Genomic DNA, 27,743 nt, shown 5'->3' on the forward strand with positions numbered 1-27,743 from the left:
TGGAAGAAGCAGCCCACTTAGTTTTCCTTTGCTAAAAGTTGTTCTAAAGGCGCACATGCATTTCCTTCGCATACCTCAGATCCCATGTAAATCCTGTGAAAGGCCATTTAAATCATTCATTTAAATCCTGTGAAAAGGTCATTTAAGCTTTTTGTTAAAAATAGCCAAGACTTCATTGCAGATCAAAAGTCCCACATCTGAAGATAATGTCAAAATCTTACATAGCTTCAGCTCTTTAGAAATAGAAAATGAACAAGAGAAAAGCTATGCATGTGCACACTCTTCCTCTTCCTTGCTTCTTGTCTCACATCCTTTCTCAGTGTTCAGTTCCAGGGGATGAAATGATCATCAGAAGCAAAACTGGAAACATCTCTCAAGAAGCACAACAAATAAGGCCAATGCTTGGCAAATCTCAATTTCCTTAACTGCCTCCTCAAGGTTAATAACTGTGGGACTCTCTCATAACATGGTTATTCTGAGACATCCTTAGCCAACTCCTTTACATGGTCTGAGACCGAATGATTCCTACTCCAGAGAAAATACTAGTACAAGAAGGTTTTGGTTATTTAGCACAGTAGCATTCGACTGGCAGGGATTCCATTTTTCCTCACGTAAAGACTATCTGGTCAGTAATTTGTTTGATCCCAAAAGAACGTCATGAACCTTCTAAGGACTTCTGGAGCCCAGATTGACTTCTAATACATTATATCCCATGGTAACGGTTTCTCTATTTTTAGAAAAGATGAGGTCAAAATAATACCTACTACCCCTCCATTTTAAGAAAATACCCAATAAAAATGTTATGTTCCACGAGATTGTTGTTGAGGATGTTAACCACATCATACACTCTTCCTTGTGAGAAGCTCTAGTAAATATTTCTCTGAAGATTTCAATTCCAGGAACTTGAATTAATTAATTTTTAAAATCTGGTTGCACTGAATCTTGTTCTAATTATGGTGCTCTCTTTCCATTTGTTCCTGGAAAATGTAGAGTCAAATTGAGGTCACTCTCTATTTATACAAACCCTTGTATCATGCATTGTTTTTTCATAAGCCTTACCTCTGCTTTCATCTTACTTTTTTCTTTTATTTTCCTTTAGTTGATTCCTTACACTAAAAAAAAAAAAAATTGCATTTAAAAAGTCACCTTCACTTCCAATATTTTCTCTCCTCAAGATATGAAAAACTAAAAATTAAAAAAGAAAAAAAACCCTCAGCCTAAGTTAAAGCCAGAAAATGCCAAAACTTCAAAGGAACTGAGTAAAAAAAAGATAATAATAGTGTTGCAGGCAAGATTCACCAATGGATGACAAAATTAGTGGATGCAAGTCTGAGGAAAAACAGAATATTTGCATAGCCTCAAAGTATCTCAAGATATTTTTACATATTACAAAGGGGAAAAAAATAACTTTACAGCAGAGAAACCTGGCAGATACCACTTTAACCAAGTGATCAATGTCAATGTCACCAGTAATAACATATTTTGGTATTTTGCACCCCCTGATATAATGCACTTGAGAAAGGCACATCCTTTCTGTAGCATTCTTGCCAAAGAATAACCTCAGTGTGATCAGAAAAAAACATTAGACGAACCCAAAGTGAGAAAAAGTCTACAAGATAACTAGTACTCTTCAAAAGTGTCAAGGTCAAGAAAGATAAGGGAAGACTGAGGAACTGTCAGACTGGAGGAGACTAAAAATATATGGCAAATAAATGTGGTGGGAGATCCTAGAACAACAAAAAGGAACATCAGTGGAAAAACTCGTGAAATTCAGATAAGGCCTACAGTTATTTACTGATGTAAATGCATTTTGCCCATGTTAAAAAAAAAGTATTAATGTGAATCTCCTCGTTTTAGTGATTGCACTATAGATAAATAAGATGTAGACACGGGGGAAGCTGGGTGAAGGGTGCATGGGAACTCTCCGTACTCTTTCGCAAATTTTCAGTAAGGGTAAATAAAAAGTTTTAAAATGGAAAAGTTTCAAAAAGTCACCGTCCATCTTTTTTTATAAGTAAGGTTTTCCTAATTACTGCCTGACATTCTCTCAATTCATCCTCAGCTCATGGCTTCCCATTTTATCCCCTTGGACTGCCTCAGAAAACTCTTCATATCTAGTGCCAATCCAAATATTGTACTTCAAGGACCACCTCCTCCGTAAAACATCCTCCGAATACTACAGACCTTCTCAGATTTCCCAGCATTTTACCCTAATCTAGAATTTTATTATACAGAGTTATATAGTTTTAAAAGCTCTTTTGTGCTTCTATTTCTCATTATCACTACAACAATAAAAGCTTCCAGAAAGCAGGGACAAAGTTACATTCCTTTTTGGGATCGGCACTGAGCTAAGTATATAGTAAATGCTTGTTAAATATATGTTGACTCATTCACCCGCAAGTTATTAAGGAAACTGGAGATTTGGAAGTTCACATCACCCATTTACTCCCTCTTTGTGCTATCTGACACCAAATATAGGACTAAGTGGACCATCCGTTATGATCTAAGTATGGCAATTCTAATAATTTCTTGATCTCAGGAAGTCTCTAAAATGGATGATACTTCCTTCCATCTAACAAAAGAGTCTGGGTTGAATAAACACCATTATCCATGTTAGAATTGTAATAATTAATACTATAGGCCTGAATTATAACTCTTTAAAAGCTCATTTAAAGATCTGTTAAAATCCCTCATTCGATAATAACATAAAATGTATAGTAACACAAGCAACTGTCACAAATAAGATTCAAAGATATCGACGTTTTATGAGATATTTTCCATGACCCAGGGTTGCTTCCTTAGAGCAGCCCTAGGATGTCTACTGGTCTGTTAAATTCATGCAGTGGGAACAAATGTCCATATTCTTTGCCAAGTAAATACCATAGATGAATATTAAAAATAGTTCTGTTAGCCAAAATTCACATCTGCACACACTTAAAAATGTAGCTTTTCTTTTTTCAACAACAATTTGTAATACATTCTGGAAAATACAAAAAAATATCATGGAATACTCTACACCTGGTTGGTTAGCTTGTGTTTCAGTCATAAGTGCAGTGACATAGCCTATATTTTTATTGGGATTGATTAGTGTATTCTAAATTGTGGACACGTGTATGTCAATGTATATACACATTAGTAACTGTTTGGGACATATATTTCAGGTGTATCTATAGGGGGAAGGCTTTCTCGCTTTTTCTCTCTCTTGATATCTATCTATAGGAGATATATATGTCTATACATTATAAGATATATGCCCCAAAAAGTTACTCGAGAGTGGGTCATGAATCAGAACATAAAATTCAAAACACACTCTAATGATGTAACGAACCAGTTAAAAGATATTCTTAAGTGAAAAAAAGAAAAAGAAAAAAATATTTTTAAGGGGAATGTAATTTCAAACATGGAAGTTAAAGAGATTTTCTACACAATTTGGTGATTCTAATACTTAAAAAAGGTTTAACTGACAAAGTAATATTGTTTTTTATAAAGGTCGTTCATTCACTGAGAAGGACCATATATTAGAAACAATGTTTTTTGTTTTTGTTTTGACCAATTTTTCAATATGTGTGTAGAAGAAATATGTTTTCAGCCTGATTTCAATACTGTAATATTTGCAAAAATTTTATGATTTTAAATAGCAGAGGCTCTCAATATAATGCAGTATTTAGAATATATTCATAAACTATATCATTTTAGAACATTTTAAAATCATTTTGATTTTTAAAAAGAATGATTAATATGGAAAGCCAAGACCAAGAATAATTTGTATCTGAAAAAGAGGTATTAAAAATACCTATGACTTTGCCTATATGTTTGTGTGTATTATTGTTATTTTTAAAAATCATATATATATCACAGGACATAACAAAATAAACTGGGAAATTACAAATGCTCCTGCTTTCACATCCTATATGCATTTTCTCTGATTGGTGTAATCTCATTTGATTCTTCTTATGTTTGTTTTGAGAAGTCGTTTTCCCAAATTCACCAGTCTAGTAAAATAATTGTGTTCGAGTACTGAGAAATAAAATATCTTGATACATATGGTTTCGTTAAAAAAAGTTCTCACAAGGAAAACTACTAAATAATAGGTACTTATCTGGTTATGTAGAAATCCCAAAGAATCTATAAAAAAAGTGACTAGAACCAGTGAGTTTAGAAAGGTCACAGGATACAAGATGAATATAAAAAAATCTATTGTATTTCTGTATATTAGCAACAAATAATTGGGCTTTAAAACACAAAATGATTTGGTATAAGTCTAACAAAATAAATGCCACATCTACATGCTGAGAACTATAAACACTGATGAAAGAAATTAAAGAAAACCTAAATAAACAGCAAGATATTCTATGTTCATTGATTAGACGACTCAGTATCATTAAGTTTTCGTTTCTTTCCAAACTGAGAAACAGAGTCACACAGTTTTTAAAAAATCTCAGCAGGATTTTGTGTGGACTTTACTATGCTGATTCTAAGAAAAGCAAAGGAACTACCATAGGTAAAACAATTTTGAAAAAGAACAAAGTCAGATAACTTATACCACCTGTCTCCTAGACTGACTATAAAACTACAATAATCAAGACACTTGTGGGGCACCTGGGTGGCTTAGTCAGTTAAACGCCCAACTCTTGGTTTCAGTTCAGGTCATGATTTCAGGGTCGTGAGATCCAGCCCCACATCAGGCTCTGTGCTCAGCATGGAGTCTGCTTAAGATTCTCTTCCCCTCTCTCTCCCTCCCTCTCTGTTTCTTCCCCATGCTGCTCATGTGCTCTCTCGCTCTCCCTCTAAAATAAATAAATTTAAAAATCTTAAGAAAAAAAACCACTGTGGCATTATTAGAAAGAACAGTCATGTATATCAATTGTACAAAACTAGAGAGCCCAGTAGCACACTCCACATTTATGGTCAATTGATTTTCAACAAGCGGCAAAGACAATTTAACAGAGAAAGGATAGTCTTTTCAACACTTAGTGCTAAAACAACTGAATCTTAATCTGTACCTTGTACCATTCACAAAAATGGCTCAAAATGGACCACAGATCTAAATATAAAACTTAAAACTAGAAGAAAACAGGAGAAAATCTTTGCAACTTTAGGTTAGGCACAGATTTCTTAGATATGACACCAAAAGCGTGATCTATAAAAAGAACAAATTGATAAATTGGACTTCATAAAAAATTAAGAATCCCTGCTCTCTGAAAGAAACTACTAAAAGATGAGAAGGTAACATGGACTGTGAAAACTGTTTGCAAATCCTGTATCTTATAAAGGACTTGTAACCAGAATATATAAAGAACTACCAAAATTCAATAAAAAGAAAATAAACTGAATATAAAATTGGAAAAACATTTAGACACTTTACCAAGAAAGATATTCAAATGACAAATAGAAACATGAAAAGATGTTCAACATTAGTAGTTATTAGGGAAATCCACATGCAATGAGATACACCTGTTAGGATGGTTAAAATGACATCACAAATTCAACAGTATCAAGTGCTGGTGAGGATACAGAGCAACTAGAACCCATATGTATTTTTGATGGAAATGCAAAAGGAGGGGCGCCTGGGTGGCTTAGATGGTTAGGCATCTGCCTTTGGCTCAGGTCATGATCTCCAGGTCCTGGGACTGAGCTGCCATCAGGCTCCTGGGTGGCTCAGCGGGTAGGCTGCTATTCCCTCTCCCTCTACCTGCTGCTCCCCCTGCTTGTGCTCTCTGTCCCTCTCTCAACTGAATAAATAAAATCTAAAAAAAAAAAAATGCAAAATGATACAGCCAATTTGGAAAACAGTTTGGCAGTTCCTAAAGTTTAAAGATATAGTTAACATACAACTTGGCTATCCTACTCCTTGTTATTTACCCAAGTGGAATGAAAAATATTACGTTCACACAAAACCCATATATGAATGTTAAACCACCCAAATACTTCTCCACTGGAGAATGGACAAACTTTGGTACATCCATGCAATGGAATATTACTGGTAATAAAAAAGAATAGGACTAATGCTACACACAAGAATGTGAAGGAATCTCAAATGCTTTATGCTAAAGGGAAAGAAACCAGACTCAAAAGGCTACATACTGAATGATTCATTTCTATGACATTCCAGAAAGGGCAAATCTAATAGTCATAGAAATAGATGAGTGGCTGCCAGGAGTCAGAGCAAGAGGAAGGAAGTGGGATTGACAACAAAGGATCTGGAAAAATATTTGAGGTGATGGAATAGTTGTTTATCTTGATTGTGGTGACGGTTGTCAAAGTTGCATAATTAAACATCATCTGTATGTAAATTATATCTTGATAAAAAAATGTTTTAAAAAGAAGATGCCTGATACAAGAACGAGCCTGATTTCTTCTGGAGTTGATGTAAGAAGGAGTAAAACAAGGAAAGGGAACATCTCTGAATGAGGATAAGTTCACCAGTTCTTCCAGGCGGAGAGAAAAAACCCATGTCAAGCCGTGAAGGGAGAATGTGTACAGCCTATTTGTGGAAAAGGGAATCTTCTGGAATGGGCACAGCACGGAGTGTGTCTGTGGTTAGGGAGACAGTTAAGAAAGGTAGAAGATGATACCACCTCATCCTCATTATGACGGCAATGATAAAGACAAAACAAACCAAAATCAAGTGTTGGTGATGACTTGGAGAAACTGGAAGCCTTGTGCACTGCTGGTGGGAATGTAAATGGTGCACCAGCTGTGGAAAATAGTATGGAGAGTTCCTCAGAAAAGTAAAAATAGAATTACCATATGGTCCAGCAATTCCACACTGGGTATTATGTCCAAAATAATTGAAGATAGAAGCTCAGACTGATATTTGCACACCCACATTCATAATAGAATTAGTCACAATAGTCAAAATGTGGAAGCAACCCAAGTGCCCACTGATGGGATGAATGGATAAACAAAGTGTGGTACATACAAACAATGGAATATTATTCAGCCTTTTTTAAAAAGGAAACTCTGACATAGGCTACCACATGGATAAACCCTGAAGACATTAAGCTAAGTGAAATATACCAGTCACAAAAAGATAAATACTGTTTGATTCCACTCACACGAGGCACCTACAGTCATCAACTACATAGAGACAGAAGACAGAATGCTGGTTGCCAGGGGCTGGGGGAGAAGGAACTAGAGAGTTAGCGTTTAACGGGGACAGTTTAGGTTTTGCAAGATGAAAGTAGTTCCGGAGACGGTGGTGATGGTTGCACAACAATTTAAATGTACTTAATGCCACTGAACTGTACACTGAAAAATTAAATTAATTAAAATAAATGAGAAAAGAGGAAAGGTAGGAGAGGAGAAAATGAGATTATGCAAATCCTTGGCCAGAAACCTAAGGAGCTGTGGCAACTTCATTTTGTTGTGGGCAATGGCACTTTGTCAGTTTTTAAGCAAGAGAGGGAAATGCCATTAGCTCAGTTTACCTTGTCCAGAAGGTTCGGCCTGATTCTACCCCTCCCCCACAGAATTCCTGGGAGTTTCTCAAGGCATGCTGGTCAACAGATCTAGACAATGGCTCTCATTTCGGTTAAATGTAATCACAGTGTCGTTTGTTCCATTATCCCTGCCCCATTAAAGGATATCTCTTTGAGGGGAGACATTGTTTTTACATTGCCAGTGCTTAATCCAGCCCAGCAATGAGACTTGGGGTTTTTCCCCCCTTTTTTAAAAAAGTAAGCTGTACTGCCCAACATGGGGCTTGAACTCATGACCCCAAGATCAAGAGTTGCATGCTCTACTGACTGAGCCAGCTCAGCGTCCCTGAGATTTGTTTTTCAGAAAGATCCCTGTCTCAGGAACAGAGAGAGTATCTCAGTCTTACCCTCTTCTCTTTGAGGCCGGATGGTCCTGTGTCCTTCAGAGGCCTCAGACTACCAGCCTGCTCTGTCTCGGGGCCACGACCACCTTCTCCTTTCCTCCCTATCAGACCCGGGGCTGGGCTTTCCTTGGGAGAGGAGTAGTCTGAGGTTAGAGAAGCCCACATATCCTTCGGCACTCATTAATGTTGCAGAAGCAAAACTGAGAGCCCTGTGAGCAGGCTGAAGTCAGGCAGGCAATATTTCTGCTTTTCTTTGCAGCTAATGAGGGCACAGCCTCCCTGCCCTGATAGAAAGATGCCCTGGGCCAGGGGAAGGGGCACTGGAGGACATCCCAACCTCACAGGCAGGGCTGAGGAGGGGCTGCTGACATCACAATCACACTGCTCGTTCTCTGACGTCAGCTACTGTAACAGCAGGACTGAAGGGTCAAGCACGTCCTTGTCTCTGTGACTCTGGGGTCTCAGGGCAGAAAGGGGAAGCAGGCTGAAGATGTCCTAGGGCTTGGCGCAGGGGGACAATATAACCAGGTGGTGACTTGTACATCATCGTTAGGACTACAATGTGGTTATAATAGAGAACATTCAGGAAAACTGAATGATATAATTTAAAAATCACTTCTAATCCCATCCCACAGAGAAATGAACTAGCATATTTGCATTTTTCCCATGTAAACTTATCTATGACTTCCTTTTTCTTGGTCTCACCTCCCAAATCAAATCTGTCCAGAAGCTGTGTTGGCTCCACCTTTCAGTCTATGTAGGATCTGACCACCTCCACTGGCGCCACTCTGGTCCAAGCCCCCATAATCTCTCCCTTGGGCCTCAGCAGTGCCCTTCTAATGGGTTTCCCACCTTTGTCCTCACACTGCCAGAATGACCTTTTCAAGTCTAAGTTGGATCATATCACTCCTTGGCACAATGCCCTAAATGTTCTTCCATTACTCACAGTTAAAGTCCTTACAACAGCCTCAAAGGCCCTATGTGATCAGGGCCCTTGGGATTCCTCAAAATTCAACTCCTACTCTCTCTCCCTGTCCCCTCTGCTCTCTCCACACTGGCTTTTCCCTGCTGGTCCTTACCCATGCCACCCATGTTCTCGCTTGGTCTTTGCACTGGCTGTTCGCTCCATCAGAAATTTCTTCCCCCAGATATCCACATGGCTAATTCAACTCCTTTGCTGACCTTCTCAACGAGGTCAATCCTGATCACACTATTTAAATGGCCCCAGTTTTGGTACTCCAGAGTCCCCCTTAATCTTTTCTTTCATTTCTTATTCAGTAGCGCTTAGACACTTTTACAAAATTCTATGTAAGTTAATTATGTGGTATGTTCACTGCATATTTATTATCTGTCTCTCTGGCTAGAATGTGAGCTCTGAGGAGACAGGAATATCTGTCTGTTTTGTTCATTACTATATCAAGTGTCTAGGGCTGCTATACACAAAATAGGCATCAAATGCTGAAAGTATTAAGAGTGTGCAATTGCCTGCTACCTGTCCCTCAGCATTCGTTCTTCTTTTATTTATTAATTAATTTATAAATTTTATTTTAATTCTAGTGTAATTAACATAGTGTTGTATTAGCTTTGGGTGTACAGTAGAGTGATTCAACACTTCCATACATCACCCAGTGCTCTTCATGACAAGTGACCTCTTCAGTCTCCATGTTTCACCCATCCCCCCATTCCCATCCCCTCTGGTAACCATCAGTTTGTTCTTTATAGGTAAGAGTCTGTTTCTGATTCCTCTCTTTTTAACTTTGCTTGTTTGTTTTGTTTCTTAAAATCCATATATGAGTGAAATAATACGGTATTTGTGTTTCTCTCACTGACTTATTTCACTTAGCATTATACTCTCTAGCTCCATCCATGTCGTTGAAAATGGCAAGATTTCATTCTTTTTTATGGCTAAATAATATTCCATTGTATATATACCACATCTTCTTTCTTCATTCATCTATTGATGGGCACTTGGGCTGCTTCCATGTCTTCCACATCTTAAATTCATGTTTTTGTAGTTTGGGGGAAACACCCTGTAGTGCAATTACTGGATCATAGGGTAGTTCTATTTTTAACTTTTTGAGGAACCTCCATACTGTTTTCCACAGTGGCTGCACCAGTTTGCATTCCCACCAACAGTGCACAAGGGTTTCCCTTTCTCCAACATCCTTGCCAACAGCTCGTTTCTTGTGTTTTTTGATTTTAGCCATTCTGACAGGTGTGAGGTGATATCTTATCGTGGTTTTTTGATTTGCATTTTCCTGATGAAGAGTGATATTAAGCATCTTTTCATGTGTCTGTTGGCCATCTGAATGTCTCTGGGGAAATGTCTGTTCACGTCTTCTGTCCATTTTTAAATTGGATTATTTGTTTTTGGGTGTTGATTTGTATAAGTTCTTTATATATTTTGGATACTAACCCTTTACTGGATATATCATTTGCAAATATCTTCTCCCATTCAGTAGGTTGGTTGTCTTTTAGTTTTGTCGATTGTTTCCTTTTCTGTGCAGAAGCTTTTTATTTTAATAATGTAGTCCCAATAGTTGACGTTTGTTTTTATTTCACTTGCCTCAGGAAACATACCTGAAAAATGTTGCTATGGCTGTTACCAGAGACATTACTGCCTCTGCTTTCTTCTAGGATTTTTATGCATTCAGGTCAATCCATTTTTTTCAAAGATTTTACTTATTTATTTTAGAGGGAATGTGCATGTGTGAGTTGGGGGAGGGAGAGAGGAAATCTAAGCAGAATCTCGAGTAGACTTGACACTGAGAGAGGAACTCAACACAGAGCTCGATCTCACGACCCTGAGATCATGGCCTGAGATGAAATCATGAGTTGGATGCTTAACTGACTGAGCCACCCAGGCGCCCCGCAGGTCAATCCGTCTTGAGTTTATTTTTGTGTATGCGTAAAAAATGGTCCAGTTTCATTCTTTTGTCTATAGCTGACCAGTTTTCCCAACACTATTTGTTGAAGAGACTTTTTCCCATTTGATATTCTTTCCTACTTTGTCGAAGATTAACGGACCATATGATTGTGAGTTTATTTAAGGGTTTTCTATTCTGTTCTTTTGATCTACATGCCCATTTTTTGTGCCAGTACCATACTGTTTTGACTAGTACAGCTTCATAATATAACTTGAAGTCTGGAATCATGATACCTCCAGCTTTGTTTTTCATTTTCAAAACTGCTTTGGCCATTCAGATCTTTTGTGGTTCCATATAAATTTTAGGGTTTTTTGTTCTAGTTCTGTGAAAAATGCTGTTATTTTGATAAGGATTGTATTAAATCTGTAGATTGCTTTGGGTAGGATAGATATTTTAATAATATTTGTTCTTTTGGGGCGCCTGGGTGGCTCAGTCGTTAAGCGTCTGCCTTCGGCTCAGGGCGTGGTCCTGGAGTCCTGGGATTGAGCCCCATATCGGGCTCCTCCGCTGGGAGCCTGCTTCTTCCTCTCCCACTCCCCCTGCTTGTGTTCCCTCTTTCGCTGGCTGTCTCTCTGTCAAATAAATAAAATTCTTTTTAAAAAAATAATATTTTTCCAATCCATGAGCATGGCATATCTTTCTATTTCTTGTGTCATCTCTAATGTCTTTCATCAGTGTTTTACAGTTTTCTGAGTAGAGGTCTTTCACTTATTTAGTTAGGTTTATTCCTAGGTATCTTATTTTTGGTGCAATTGTAAATGGGATTGCTTTCTTAATATCTCTTCCTGCTGCTTCATTATTAGTGTATAGAAATGTAACAGATTTCTGAGATTAATCTGTTCGTAGAGGGATATCTTTTTTGGGTTTTGGTATTGATGTTATGGTAACCAAGAAATAGCCTACTACATCAAAAGAGATGAATATTTTAGAAGTCCACAATATAGATAACTAAAGGCTTTCAGGAAAGTTGTACCAATTTACATTCCCACTAATAGCATTTTGGAGTATTCATTGCATTATTATTCATTGCACCTTTGGTATTTGGTATTACTAATTAAAAGTGATACTCAGTATCATTTAAAATAATTTGTTTATTCAATACATAAAAAACACTATCTTGTCTTAATTAGTATTTCCTTAATTACTTGTGAGGATGAAAGGTATATTTAAACCACCTGGTCATATACTTTATTTTTACTGTGTCCCATAATGTATTCAATTTAGTTAAATTAATTGAACATTTTTGATTATTAATCAATTATTTTTTTAAAGATTTTACTTATTTACTTGAGAGAGAGAGTGCACATGAGCAGGGAGGGGAGGCAGAGAGAGAGGGAGAAGCAGACTCCTGGCCGAGCAGGGAGCCTGACTCAGGTCCTTCCTGGGATCATAACATGAGCGGAAGGCAGATGCTTAACCAACTGAGCCACCCAAGTGCCCCATTTGATTATTAATGTAATCCTCACAATATTGAATTAGGAAACCCCATTCGGCAGGGAATAATTGTCTCCCTTCCATTAAGAACAATGATTAGAAAGAGACTTGACTCCCAGCCCAGAGCTCCTCCAATGTGCTATATCCTCTGGCCCCTCTGGGACATTAGACACTCAGTGCCTAACACCTAATGCCCATCCGCTCATCCTCTGCCCTCCCCTTCTAGAAAGTCTCCAAATAAAGCAGGCAGGAGTATGGATAGGGAGGCTCTGCCTCTTCATTCCAATCTCCTTGAGCCTCCTAACAAATGGAAAATACTTTCATTCTAAGTGAATCAACTGCTACTGAAATGTTGGTGTGGTATAGAAAAAACACCAGTCGGAAGGCTAGTCAGGATACTAAAATAATTAGAGTCTAGTTATCTATAATCTAAGTTCAGTATTATTTTCAAAAAGCACTCATTTAAAATATATGTAGTCAGCATTATAATGTTCAATAATTAAATCATAGGATATATAAAGAGAAAAGATGCCTCCTTTACATAAAAAGCACCCTCCTAGTTAGGGTAATCACAGAGCTTAACATGCGAGCTAGGACATGTTTAAGAGCGGAAGAGGTGGGGAAATGTTAAATCATTCAGGATCCTGGGACAACAGGTGCAAACTGGGACCTTCCCAGGCCAGTTGGGATGTATAGGCCCCCCATTTATGGTAAACCAAGACAGTGCCATAAATTATTCTTTCTGTTCTTATTTGTAATCACTTCATCATTGTTGAAGATACTAATGAAATACACATTTTTTTATTTTATTTTCTTCCACGTTATGAAAAAAAAATTCACTGCCAATAAGACTCCTACAGGTTTGGCCATGAAGCCGAAAGGATCGAAAGGACTGTACAATTATCAATGCTAATCTCAACTGAAACACAGACAGACAGACAGACACACACACACAAAACACATACCAAAAGAACCTCACAAAAACCAAAATGAACACACACATAAATGCCTTTGGGCACAAATACCTGCTTATTTTACTCCCAATTCTCTTAGTTGGGATATCAATCTCTGAAGATGCCAAATAAATTGTTCTATTTTCAACAACTTCTCAAGTCAAAATACTACCTTTTGCTACCTTGAACTAAGAGATTTTCCCTTTATTCTAGGTAGACATTTTCTCCCTTAAGAAAATCCAAAGGATACAACTAACACGTTCTGATGAATGGCAGAACTTCATTTACAATGGTGCAATTAGAATATTAGAGAGTTAGGCCAGAGAAAGACAAGGTAGGGTTAATCTTATAAATTGTAAATATTTACTTTAAAAATAAACAATGATTCATTTATAATTCTAGATTTTATTTTAAAATAGCCTTAACGTAGAATATACTGCCTTTTAATTTTCTCCAAGTAAAACATAGCTCTCTAGCCTAGGAAAACTAGACTTTGAAGTTAAGCTATTGATTTGCTCTCCCAGATTGCCAGAAAACAGAAGTGCTCTTTAACATGCAGTGAAGAGGCAGAGGGAGAATTGGCAAAAGATTCTCTGGGAAACAGCAAGAGCCGCATTCAGTAGGGAGCAGCCCGCTGCCGTCTGTATCTGGCAGCCCCGCACTCAGGTTGGGATGGTAAAAGCTTGACAATGTAAATATCCAATATCGGCTCTTTTTTGTTTAATAAACAGACACCCCATACATTATTCCAGTATTTATTTCATGGAATCACTGTGAAACGGGTGCCTCACATCAGAACCAGAAAAAGTAGGAGAGAGCTGGGAATTGATGCAAAACTGCGTCTCTAAGGAACACACAATTCCTCTTGTTACGTAGGAGATTCATAAACTGATTTAACTAAAATATTTGGTTTGGACTGCTTGTAGATATCGTCAAAATGACAAAAAAGTCTTAGCTCCGGGATGAAACAAGACATAGCCCCTTCACCACTCCAAGAAGGCTTACAATGCAAGTACTTTGAAGATACTTTAAAATTCTAAACCTTAATATAAATGAACACCAATTCATCACATTCAAACTATGTACACACTCATGGTTTTCTAAGTTGCCATTTGTGCGTGTTTTTCTTTTGTAAATTGATTTACTGTTATGTTTGGAAGTATCATTATGGTCCATTATATCAAGCTGCAGCCAGAGGAAAATGCCAACTTGAAGTTCACAACATTTGTGAAATACTGTAAAAATTAGACTGGATGTTGTTTGTCAATCAATTTTTATAAGTCTGAACTGTTTGAGGATAATATTTAATTTAAAAATTTAAGGATATAAAACTTCATATTTTTAGCAAAGGAAAAAGTCAGGGAAAAGATCAAAGCAAAGAGAACAGAATTGAGATTAGAAATCCATTTTAAGCCAAAATGACAATGTCTTCATAAGTTAATATTAATCCTTTAATTATAAATTTCAAAGGTTTAAGTAGTTTCTATGACCTTAGCTTTGAATAATTATGCCATATGGAGCTTTTCTTAAATTTGAAAAAGATGCTGAATTGTTGCTCAAAGCCTTTTAATGACTTCAGGCTGGCAGAATTCCAGTATAATCCTTCAGACGCTATTAAAATTACAGACCAGGAACCCAAGCTGGTAAATGCTATGTCAATTTCATAAGCGCTTTTTACTTAGTAGAGTGTGGTGTGGAAAATGTTTGATGTGTTCCTATATTTTTAAATATTTAACTTTTAATATATTTTCAAATTGTGAAGCTTAAAACAACTACTTAGAGAATTCACAAAGGAAATGATGGACAGATTACACGAAATACAAATAAGATCTTTGGTGTATCATAAAGTTAAATGATAAAATTAAAAGGCGAGCACCAAAAATATCTGCCACAAAGCTAAGAATTTTTTCATCCTGTAAGGTGATGAGAAAAACATTAAGACACTAACAGAAGACAAACTGTCAAAGCGTGTGAACAGGCAATTCTCAGAAAATGAAATACGCACAACCAATCTGTTATAAATGTTCAAGATCGTTCTTTAAAATGCAAACTAAAAACAATAAAAATTTTTACCAAAAAAAAAATAGCAAAAATTAAAGAAAACTATTAATGGTAAGGACTGGCTAGATAAAACAGATATTCTGTTGTGGAAAATATAAATTAGTACAACCTTTCAGAAAAGCAATCTGACCATGTAATTCTACTGGGATCTTAACCTAAGACAAAAGCAATCAAAATGTTGACAAAAACTTACATATGGAGAAGTTCATCTGTGCATCAGTGTAAGCAATTTTTTAAGCTATATGCTTAAAAATAAGAGAATACTGCAATATACTATGCTGCACCCATAAAATGGAATATCATGAAACAATGAAAACTGTATTTTCAAAGAATCTCCAACGACATTGGAATATTCTTAGCATGACTTTTAGTAAAAAGAAAGACTGCACTGCTTATTTAGTGGGATCTCCATCAGCTAAACTCAGATAAAGTGCTATTTTACACGCACATTAAATTATCACTATTGGTTATCGCTAGCTGGCAGTAGTAACAGGAAATTTTACATTTCTCTATTTCCCATATTTTCTCAAATAGCTTCTTATTTCAAGAAGGGAATGGTAAATTGTAAATACCAAAGTTTTAACCAAACTTCGAAAATGACCCACTACCATCACTTAGTAATGGTCTGTAATTTTTCAGAGGCTCATGTTTTTTGTGGACTTTGTTTCAGTTTGGTTTGAAAAGATTTTAAAAGGCAAGAAAAGCAGCTTTCACTTTGCAAATGTCAATCATGGACTCTCTTGGATTCTAGAGTTCAAGTCTTTTGACCTGGTGGAGGATTTCATGTTTCTCTTAAAGCCACTGAAGATGTCAGCAAGGCTGGGGCTGCTGCTGACAGAGACACAGGTAGGTTCTGGACTCAGGGATTCCTTCACAACCTCAATGTTGTAAGTGCCACTGACACAAGCCAGACCCACAGGGAATGTTACGTTCAGATTATTTATTCTTCTGGTGTTATTTTCCTCTCCTCTTTGAACCTCGATTTTATACTTAATAAGAGAAAATTAATTTCTAAACCCCTCAATTCTGACAGGATTTTGAGTTGCTGGCAAATATTTTAGCTTTCTGATTTAAACATGATAAAACATTAAACCTTTTATAAAATACAGTAGAAGCATTCAAGCAGCATGCATAATGACACACCAGGCAGCTAAGGGATTATCTACCAGTTTACTAGTGTTAAATCAGATTTTCATATTAACTCTACTGATTTGTGTACAAAAATATAAAACTATGTCTGAAAAATGTTTTATGCTATACATTTAACTTACTAAGGAACAGGGAGGAAATTACAAAACTAAAAAAAATGAAGATGTGAACATAAAGACGTATCTTGCCCCATCTAAGAATTTATAATGGGTTGAAGTCAAATGTGGATGAATCAAAACCAACGTCTTATTTATTCATATCATCACGCACATGGCTAGACTGAACTTCTCAGATCATCAGCATTCTTTCATTTTCTCAACATTTACGAATGTCTGCTTTGTAGGAGGAGCCACATGTGATCCTGGGCTTTAGAAACGAGCATTTCACAAGGACTGCTTTCTGGGAACTCCTGGTCTTCCTGCACTTAGAAATGGCTCAACTCCTTTTACTAGTTAAGTAAAAACATGTATCAACTGGAAATACAAATCGCTCTTCATATCAAGAGTCCAGCACTTGTATTTTATCATATGGACCTTGGGATTGGTTAATTCCACCAACTCAACAAAAACCAAACTCATGGCACTAAACACTAGCCTAGTTAATGCTCTCGTCCCTTTCCCCAGACTCTCCTTCTGCCAACAAGTCCCTATGTTCTGATGAACTCCACCGGCACTGTTAACCATGGTGGCTAAAGTTCTTACATGCTAAAACCCCATTTCTATCTTGTGTACTTGTGTCCTCAGTTCAATTCAAGAGCATTCCATTCTTCCAGCTGCCATCCTCCCTTCTCAACCTGCAGAACTCTAATCCTACCTGGGCAAATACCCTTACACCTGCCTCCTTCCAGCCACATTCTAACCATCTGCCCAGCACGAAGCCTGGCTATGTCACTGGTCCTGGAGCTCCTCACTCAGAAGACTCCTGCTATTCTTTACTAAAAACAGAGATGATATCAGATAGCTTCTCTCCATGTCTCATCACAGAATCCCCTTGTATCTTTACCAGTCCTCTCCTTCCTTCCTTCCTTCCTCCCTCCTTGGAAGTCATGGCTCCTATCATTCTCTCACTCAATATATACTAGGAGGGCACCTACCATGTGCTGAGTTTTCTCAACACTAGCAGTACAGAAGTGAACAAGGCAGACAAGGTCCTGCTAATGGAGCTGATATTCTAATGGGAGGGGGTGGGGGGTGGGGTTGAAATGAAAATAAACAATCAGAAAATGAAAAGATGATTCTGGATGGTGAGATAAGCTATGAAGACAATGGGACCAGTGAAGGTGGTAGAGCTGGGCACAGCTCTAGAGAGAGAGAGAGGTCAGGGAAGGACACTGAGCAGTACGGAGTGATGATGAGGAGGATGGCCACAGAAAATCTGGGGAAGAACATTCTAGACAGAGGAGTGGTGGGTGTAAAGGCCTGGAGGAAGGAGAGCGGGAGGCCTACTCCATGAACAGACCAAGGTCTCGTGTGGCTGAATCTTTGTGACCAAGGGGCAAGGGTAGGCCTATGCTGGTCTTTCATCCACACCCTTCTGTCTCAGATAGAAAGCCCTCAGGTGTCTGCAGTTCTCTGCATACGAAGCTCTTCCTCTCCACTGGTCTCTTCTTGTGTATTGCAAGACATTTTCAGCCTAAAAATATACTCCTTTGGAACAACACCTTCCTTTTAATATCAGATTTTCTGAAATAATAAGAGTATTCACAAATCTCCAGGGCCTCACTTATCTATTTCAACCGTGTTTCTGTCCACACTCCCCCTTCCGGGGAACTGTCCAAGATCATCAGTGACTTCTCACTTTCAAATCCCAGGACCTTTCCTCATCCTTCATCCTTCATCCTTCCTGATTTTCTGTCACATTCTTGAAAATCCGCCTTTCCAAATACTCTCTTCCTTTCTTTCCATGAAAATGCATTCTTCTCAGATTCCTCTTACCTTGATGACCCTTCTTCAGCTGTTTCCTCCCCAACATCTTCAATGCCATTCTTCCTTCACAGCTGCCTGTTTTCTTCCTGTGTGCCTCTCTTGAACAGCCCCTCTCTGTGGGTGACCCCCACAAGTGTTTGCTTGAGTCTGCCTTCTCTTATGACTACCTACAAACGTTCCTTCCACAGCAAGTGAACAGCCCAGCTGGGTGAGGTGGAGGCACTTCAAAGTCAACAAGTTCATAATGGCATCTACCTTCTTCCTCCCCAGACCAGACATCTCCTACCTTCCTGATTTATTAAGGGTTGGGTTACACTTCACAAGTCTAACACTGCCGTCTCTGAGGTGATTCTCGAACATGGCCCTCTAGCCCTTTGTCACTGCCACACTCTCACTGCCTTCCTGCATCTCAAACATGCCCCCTCAGGGACCTCCTGCCTGCATTAATCTGGTCCCCACCAATTACTCCTACAGCGACGGAAACGGACAACACCGACAAAAAGATTTTCCTAAGAATCGCTTGAATCCTGACGTTCAGTGCTTAAAAACTTCCAGCAGCTTCTCACTGTTTAACCAATGAAGCTAAAATACTATGACCGTTTTGGAGACTCTCAGTGATCCCGACCTACCTTTTAGCCTGATCACTAACCACTCCCCTCGATTCACCTCTATGCCATGCATGTAAATGGTTTCGTTTGCTCTTAGAGTTGTATTCCTTTGGCTTAGAATGCCACCTCCCATATCTACTAGCCAAAATCCTACATATGACTTATATCTAGTAAAAGCAACGTCTCTTCCAGCTAATTTTCCCTGATTTCCTTAACAGGAATAATTGCCCCCCGTTCACACTCTACCTTGCATTACAGCTATTTTTGTATGTGTGTATTTCTTGATGTCACTATTATTTTATGATCTCCTTGAGGATTGTGCCTTTATTTTCTTTTTCCTATATATCCTCACAGTGTCTGGGATAATGCCTTTCAGGGTTATAGAAGATCTTCCAGAAATGTTTGCCAAATGAATTACTAATGGTTTCTAACTTTTTTTATTATCTGTAACCTGCTAATTAGTTATAACATAAATAAACCTATACTTGAAAAGGTTCATCTTCTACTAAAAAGAAACATTTGGAATGTGGATATATAATACAAGAAAATTAAGGCCAAACTTGTATATTTTATAAGTCTGGCTGTGGTATGTCCAATTTTCTTAAATCAGTGTGCACTGGTACGTGTGTTGTTTAAGAACGTTTATTCAGAAATACGTTGAACTATTGGCAGAGACAAATGGAGCCAAGGCAAGGTGTGTGTAAGAGTCAGCAGAGAGAGGGGTGCGTGGGTGGCTCAGTTGGTTAAGCATCCAACACTTGATTTTGCCTCAGGCCATGATCTTGGGGTCATGGGATGGAGCCCCACATCAGGTTCCTCACTCAGTGGGGAGTCTGCTTGCCTCCCTCCTTCTGCCCCTCCCCCTGCTTGCGAGCTCTCTCTCTCAAATAAATAAATCTTTTTAAAAAAATAAATCTTAAAAAAAAGTCTCCAGAGAGGATACAATAGTAATACCCCTTTCACTCTCCATCAGTCTCACTGATCTGCTATTGTCAGAGGGGTAAAACTGTCTGCATAAAGAACTTTTCTAATTCCTGAAACTTTGTATATTTTAGCATCAAAACATTCCTATTTTGTATTGCTTTGGTGGAATTACCACCAACATCCTCACTTAGATGTACAGAAGGCATCTCAACTGGAAAGCGCCCCCACTGGTCCCACCTACTGTTCTGGCAGTCTTCCTTCGGCTGCCAGAAGGCTGATTCCATTGGTCCACTGGCTCCAGCAAGTCATCTTGGAATCACCCTTGACTGCTCAACGGCATGCCCCCTCTTTCTCTTCCGCCCCACATCTGAACCAATGGCGGACACTGTCAGCTCCACCTTCGGAATCTAACCTGAATCTCAGCAGCCTTTGCTGCTGCCCAGGTCCGAGCCTCTGTCATCTCATCTAAATTCCCGCAATGGCCTTTTAACTAGTCTCCCTACTTTCTTCTTTGCCCTCAATTCAGTCTGTTCTCAGAATGCACAGAGAGATCCTACTCAAATGTGAATCAACACATGCCACTCCTCTGCTCAAAACCTGTGAAGCCTCTTACTCCCAGAGAGTCAGAGCACAACCCTTTCAAGGGTCCACACAGACCCACAGAAAATAGGTCCATCCCTTGAGGTTTCTTTCCTGACTTCATCACCTCCTTCTCCTCCTCTTCCTCCTTCTTGGTCACCATTTCTGGCCACATCAGCCTCCTTGCTGTTCCTCCAAGAAGCCAGGCTCACTTCTGCCTCTTTAGAGTCTTGTTCCTATTTATTTATGGGTTCAGAGCTATGCTGCCAAGGGCAAAGTCTGCTGAAATCTGAGTCTCAAATGAATTAAGATACCATAAAAGAAGCACCTTAGGATCACAATCTATGTAAAACCAATGGAGCAGTGCCTCGAATGGTGGTGTGTGCTCTATGAAGGCATAACATTTAAAGGTAAAGAAGAAAAGGTGAAAAAAAGGTAAGCAGAATTGGAAGACTCTTAGATTACCCTTCTCAAGGTTCTTGATCTCAAGATTAGACTGGTCTCAAGGAACTCAAGAAGCAATTTACAGTTGCTATCATTAATAGTAATTCACATTTACTACCCAATTAAAATGTTCCCACCTTTCCAGAATATTGAAAGAACAAATATTTGAGATTATACCTGGAAAATCAGTCAACCCCAAATGTGTAAATATTATATTATATTATATTATATTATATTATCATAGATTTCAAAAATATATAAAATATATAATTTTGATATAATTTAACTTTTCTTAATCTGAAATAGTAATCTGGGAAACAATATTGTCATTTATGTTACACTGTTAAAAAAGACTATGAAATCTAGAAATGACTATTAGAAAACCAAAGAAAGATCTGAAACCTAGTTTTAACCTAGGAAAACTTGGGGCTACAGCTCAACTATCGATACTCAGTACAATACTGGACAATATTCTACATTGCTTTATTACAATATGCATTTAATCACTATGGAATGGGATATTCCATACTCTCCTTTCCATGGGAAAATAGGAAATCTAACTCCCTGGATTATTTTTGTGGTGCTTAAACATATAGCAAGACACATAAATTGCTCATTTGAACAGCTGGTAAATTTCAGGAGTAGTTCTATGCTCACCACCTTTTAGAGATTAAATGCAAGGGTGGCAGCAGTGCGGCCCAAACAAGGGTTTCAGTGGTGTGTGCAAATCCAGCTGGATATCTCACCTTTTCCAATGTCACCTCTGTCTCAGCAGCGTGAGTCTTTTTCAGCTCCATCTTCATCTTTTCTGACTCAGCCTTCAGTTTATAGACAGCGGTCTCGTGGTCCCTTGCAGCCCTTTGCTTCTCCTCTTCTCGAAGAAGACCAAGCTCTATCAGCTGCTGTTTCCGCTGCGAGTTCACATGAATCAGCTCTTCTCTCAGCTTGTGAACTTGGGCCTCCATATCAGCAATAACCTGGTTTTTAAAAATGGAAAAATGGGCAGAGGACATGAATAGGAAGATCATAAAAGAAGAATCGCAAAAGGTTAACAAACATACAAGTTCACTCCTTCTTTCCTTCCCCCCATACGTTCCTTTCCCTCATCCACTTATTCTCCCATCCCATGCCATTCCCTCCTAGCTTAGATGTAAATTCTACCTAGAACATTTTACCATATACATCATGTTTAGTTTTACTTGTTTCAAATATCTATGTAAGTGGAATATTACATATATTCTGCAACTTGCTTTTTCAAATATTCAACGTTATGTTCCTAAGTTCATCAACCTTACTTGCTACGGTATTTTTGCTTTTATTTCATTGATACTGGCTCTTATTTCATGATGTCTTGCATTCTATATTCTTGGGTTTATTTTATATTCCTCCTCCTGATTTCTTATTTCCAGTATTTAGCTCATTTATTTTTATGTTTTCTCCTTTTTCGATTTATAAATTTAAGATTATAAATACCCCTCCAACTCTTGCGTTAATTTAATCTCTCAAGTGCAGATACATGGTGTTTTCATGATCTTTAGCTCAAAACATTTTTAACTTCCTTTATTATTTTCTGTTTTGACTTATAAAACATTTAGAAGCAGGTTTCTTAATTCCCAAACATATGGGGCATATTAGTTTCCTGAGGCTGCCGTAACAAGTACCATAAACTGGGTAGCTTAATGCAACAGACATCTACTCTCTCACGGTTCTAGAAATTAGTAGTCTGAGATCAAGGTGCTGGCAGGGTTGATTCCTTCTGGAGGCTCAGAGACAGAATCTGGTCCATGCCTCCCTTCTTCTAGCTTTTGATGTCTGCTGGCAATCCTTGGTGTCCCTTGATTTGCAGACATATCATTCCAATCTCTGCTCCATCGTTAAATGGCTTCTTTGTATGTCATGTCTCTGGGTCCAAATTTTCCTCTTCTTTTAAGGACACTGGTCATGGGCCTTTAGGATGTAATTAATGCCTTTATAAAATGGGACTAGCGCCTTTTCAAAAGAAACTCAGAGATCCCTTGCCCCTTCCACCATGTGAGGACACAGTGAAAAGGTGCTAGTTTTGAACTAGGAAGGGGGTCCTCATCAGAACACACTGTGTTGGTGCCTTGATCTCTGACTTCCCAGCCTCTAGAACTGTGACAAATGAATTTTTGTTATTTACAAGCCACCCAGTCTGTGGTATTTTGTTATAGAAGCCAGGACAGACTCAGACATGTAGTCCAAGAAAAAGAGACATACAAACATTTTATCCAAATTCAGTCTGACTTGAAAGCCTTTGTTTTTATCACATACTATACTGTATCAAAGCAGTAAGATTTTTTTTTTACAAAGAATGACATTTATTGTATTTTATTAATTTATTCTTATTGTGTACCTCTAACCTCTAATTTTCACTATGATTAGAACAAAGTTACATCCCAAAGTTGCAAGGTCATAATGGCTTTATAAAAAAATAAAAAATGAACCAAAAAAGTGAGCTTTCCAAAACCACTGACACCACCCCAAATTGAATTTCAATCTTTGACAATGTACATAAAAATATTTTTAATGGTATAATCATTGTTTAGATGCTGTTCTACCTTCTCCTATACCTAATTTTACATCTTCATTCCCATTTATTAATGTATTTGTCACTTTCAGTGGCTCTTTGATACTTCATCATTGAAATATATTATAATTTTCTTGGATATTTATCTTCTTTCCAATTAGTCATTATTACATATGAGACATCTATGAATAAATTACACTGGTATTTTGCTTTTAAGTTACATTATCAAAATTATTTGGTTAAAAGATAAGAATAACTTTCTAACTTTTTTTCTAAATTGCTCTACAGAAACACTGAATCCATTTCCAGTGTGAACAACAGTGGGTATGTGAACCTATTTCTCCACACTCTTGCCACTGCTGCACTTCATAATTTTGTCTATTTTTATTAGTTGATTAGGAATGTGATGATAATTTAAGGAAGGCATTTTAAATTGCTGGCACACTGATACACACTGGCTCTAGTGCAATGATGGTTTTCAAATAGAGAAACTATACTGAAAAATGAATCAACTAATTATGGAAGAAATAAACATTAAATGAAAGAACTTAATACTGAAGACTTCCCTGGGGTACTTAATATTTCAGTCCCTAGCATGTGCTGATAACTACAGTGATGGAACTGCCAAGATCAATCTGGAATAGACGTGTTCATTTTTCTTTAATATTATAAATAGTGACCTAGAAAGCTTCATCTATTTGACTAATATAAAAGAGCAGAATTACAAAGAGATTTCACAAACTAATAAAGGTTGTATCTACAGGAGACACACTATATGGACAAGTTTTAATCAAGCTGATTTCAATTAACAGTTAAAAACATACAGACCAGAAAACATAGCAACCCAGACATCCATTGACAGATAAATGGATAAGCTAAATAGAGTCTTTACATACAACGCGGTATTATTCAGCCTGAAAAATGAAGGAAGATCTGCCTTATGCTACAACTTATGCTAAGTGAAATAAGCCACTCACCAAAGACAAGTGCTGTTGATTCTGCTTACATGAGATACTTAGGGTAGTCAAAATCATAAAGACGGGAAGTAGAATGGTGGTTGCCAGGGGCTGGAGGGAGGATGGGGGATTACAGTTTAATGGGCACAGAGTTTCAGTTTTACAAGATAGAGTTCTGGGGATGAATGTGCTGATGGATGCACGACAATGTGAATGTATTTAATACCACTAAGCTGTACGTTTAAAAATGGTTAAGATGGTAAACTTTATGTTATGTGTATTTTACCACGATAAGAAAATGAATTACAAAAAAACACAAGAACACGAAACATACACACCAATTTCCTTAGAAAGCTAATGACTCTTGAAACCACTCTGAATCTGACAATTCTGGTTAAAGAAGTGGGAGGTTGAAACACCTTATAAATGATTATGGATTGCCAGGATGATCATCAAAGTAGCCCCGAACAAAATTCAAAAATAAACTTTATGAAAGCAAAACGTATCTAAGTTGAGAGCATGTTTATAGTTAAGAAAGAATCATTTGGACTAGTTTGAAAAATTACTCTGTAAGTCCTCTTGGAATAAAGACATATTAATAAGTTTTTGATGTATTAGGTTACTTTTGTACTTTCACAGAAAGTTTATGAGTAATCTCACCAATGTCTGAAATATTTCCAATGTGCTACTCTTTAATTTATAATCATATATAATTCACTATTTGTTAGGATCTATGATGTGGAAGCCATTATAAGTGACTTCTAGAAGAAAACATTTCCCTAAAGATTTTAGAGTGTAATATATAAGCTACACTCACACACAAGCCGTAAACCCAAAAGAGAAGACAAAATGCCGTAACAGTTCAAAAGAAGGAGCAGTTACTTTGAGCTAGTAAGAATTCTGGAAAACTGAATAAAACTGAATGCATCAGAGATGGACCTTAAGAGATAAATTAGTACCATTTGGGGACAGGGATGAATACAGGACATTTCAGGCCAAAAGAATGAGCTGCACGGAAGAAGAACAACAGAGCGTCAAAGAGGAATAGGGGAAATTCAGAAAAGAGAGATTTGCTGCAGACATTGAAGATATTAAACTACAAAGGTTGGAAGTCAAGGCACTGGAGGACCAATAAGATACCTCAGTTGGATGCTGGAGAGGAGTATGTGGGGATAGTAAGTCAAGAAATACCACTGAATTTATATTAAGAAAGACTAACATGGCAGTAGAGATAATGAGTTAGAGACACCAGAGATGGGAAGGTCAGCAGACGGGAATGGATGGGAATACAGTTTTAGAAGTAGAATTAAAAGGGCTAAACAACTAAATGTGTGTTGAAGGCAAGGAAGAGATAGGAATATTGGTGATTTAGGATAGTTACTTCAGGCAGTTTGGCAGATTAGATATTCTGAGAGGCCCTCATGAGATGAAACAACTAGATTCTGTATAAAACACAATGTTTTCTTTCTTTGCTCATTAGGAAGTAAGAGAAAAATCCAAACGGAAAAACAAAATAAAACAAAAATCACACGCATGTAAACTGCATGTGCCAAAAATAGGATAATGAACAGTAAGCATGCCCAAAAGGCAAGGTATCTTTGAGGACAAATACCCTTATTAACATTGCAGCTTCAGGGACAAGGAATATGGGAGTTGAACATGATTCCACAGAATTAAATCAGAGAGCCTGGAATAGGACTAAAGCAGTTCAAGGTCCATAGTGTTATTTACTCCTGCCTGAAGCTAAAACAAATTCCTTCTGGAGAAAAGTTTCTTCAGTTTAATGTCTCCAAGTTTTCCATAAATTAAGATAAATCAAAAATGAGCTCATAATAAAAAAATTACTAAATCCAGAAAAAAAACCCCACCATTGGTACGATCTAGCAAAAACAGATTTCCACCAGCAAGTACTTCAAATATGAGAATTATCAGAAAAATAAGATTGAATAACATTAAATATTTTAAAAAACAAAATATGGAATCACAAAATAAGTAAATGAGAAGAGATTAAGCAAAAATTACCAGATTTGAGGAAAAAACAACTACAATTTCCAAAAATAATGTTTTTGAATTAAAAAATAGATGAGTTAAGGCAGTTTAAACATAGCAGAAGCAAAAAGTAATGAAAGAGAAGAGAGATCTTAATAAATTACTCAGAATGCAGCATATTAATATCAGAAGATAACAGCTATAAGTGAGATGTTCAAAGCTATGGAAGGTACAATAAAAATATCTAATATATGTCTAGAGTTCCAGAAGGAGGGGACAGAGAAGAGAAGATAGCAAGGATTTGCAAAAATGACTGAATTTTCCAGAACTGGGGAAAAGCAAAAATCAACAGATAGTGAGCAGAGTAAACATCAACTAGGATAGAAAAGAAAGAAGGGAAGGGAAGGGAAGGGAAGGGAAGGAAGGGAAGGGAAGGGAAGGGAAGGGAAGGGAAGGGAAGGGAAGGGAAGGGAAGGGAAGGGAAGGGAAGGGAAGGGAAGGGAAGGGAAGGGAAGGGGTGAGCTCCATATCTGTATACTAGGTAATGAAATGGCAGAACACAAAAGACAAAGAGAAAAACTTAAAAGCAGGCAAAGTAAGGGAAAAGCAGAATACCCTCAGTAAATGACACCCCAGTAGCAACATGTACAACAAGCACCCAGATTTTGGGTTCTAGCACCATTCCCCAATAAAAGGAACCAGTGGCCCTCGGACAAATGACTGATTCTAAGAATGGGCAAGAAATACGCAAGATGAATCAGAACATCTTGTTGTGCTAGTAGTAAAGAAGTGTTCATTGATTAGTGTGTATTAAATATAGGAACCAGTTGATACAGGAAGCAACTGAAAGACCTCCCAATGGCCAAAGCTGGAACAACTTAAGAAAAAAAGGATTAGGTTATATTCCAAAGAATAAAATAAATATCCATAAGTACATACTCATATAAAAGAGAGATGACAACTAAAAGTAATGTGATATCCTAGATAGGATCTTGGAACAAAAAAATGACATTAGGTAAAAACTGAGCAAATTGGAATAAGGTATGGATTTTAGTTAATGATGATGTATCAATATTGAGATGAAAGGTATCTGCCAAAAGCTCAGTAAATTTTATTCATTATTTATTGTGAAGCTACTGCCTTTTTTTTTTTTTTTTTTAAAGATTTTATTTATTTATGTGACAGAGAGACAGCCAGCGAGAGAGGGAACACAGCAGGGGGAGTGGGAGAGGAAGAAGCAGGCTCATAGCGGCGGAGCCTGATGTGGGACTCGATCCCGGAACTCCGGGATCACGCCCTGAGCCGAAGGCAGACGCTCAACGACTGCGCTACCCAGGCGTGAAGCTACTGCCTTTTAAAATCAGAGGGAAGAGGAGCGCCTAGGTGGCTCAGTCGTTAAGTGTCTGCCTTTGGCTCAGGGC

The 27,743-nt window shown here is 37.7% G+C and overlaps 1 protein-coding gene across 7 annotated transcripts in view; it reads right to left on the reverse strand.

Moving 5' to 3' along the window:
- CEP112 (centrosomal protein 112) overlaps positions 1-27,743 on the reverse strand; it is a 413,330-nt gene that overhangs the window by 154,664 nt on the left and 230,923 nt on the right. For all 7 annotated transcript variants that reach the window (XM_040640361.1, XM_040640362.1, XM_040640360.1 and 4 more), the window contains one exon: positions 21,576-21,806. In XM_040640361.1, coding sequence (XP_040496295.1) covers positions 21,576-21,806 — 231 coding nt within the window. The remainder of the gene's footprint in view (positions 1-21,575; positions 21,807-27,743) is intronic.

Source organism: Ursus maritimus, unplaced genomic scaffold (assembly GCF_017311325.1).
Source record: "Ursus maritimus isolate PB19 unplaced genomic scaffold, ASM1731132v1 scaffold_24, whole genome shotgun sequence".
NCBI classification, from domain to species: Eukaryota; Metazoa; Chordata; class Mammalia; order Carnivora; family Ursidae; genus Ursus; species Ursus maritimus.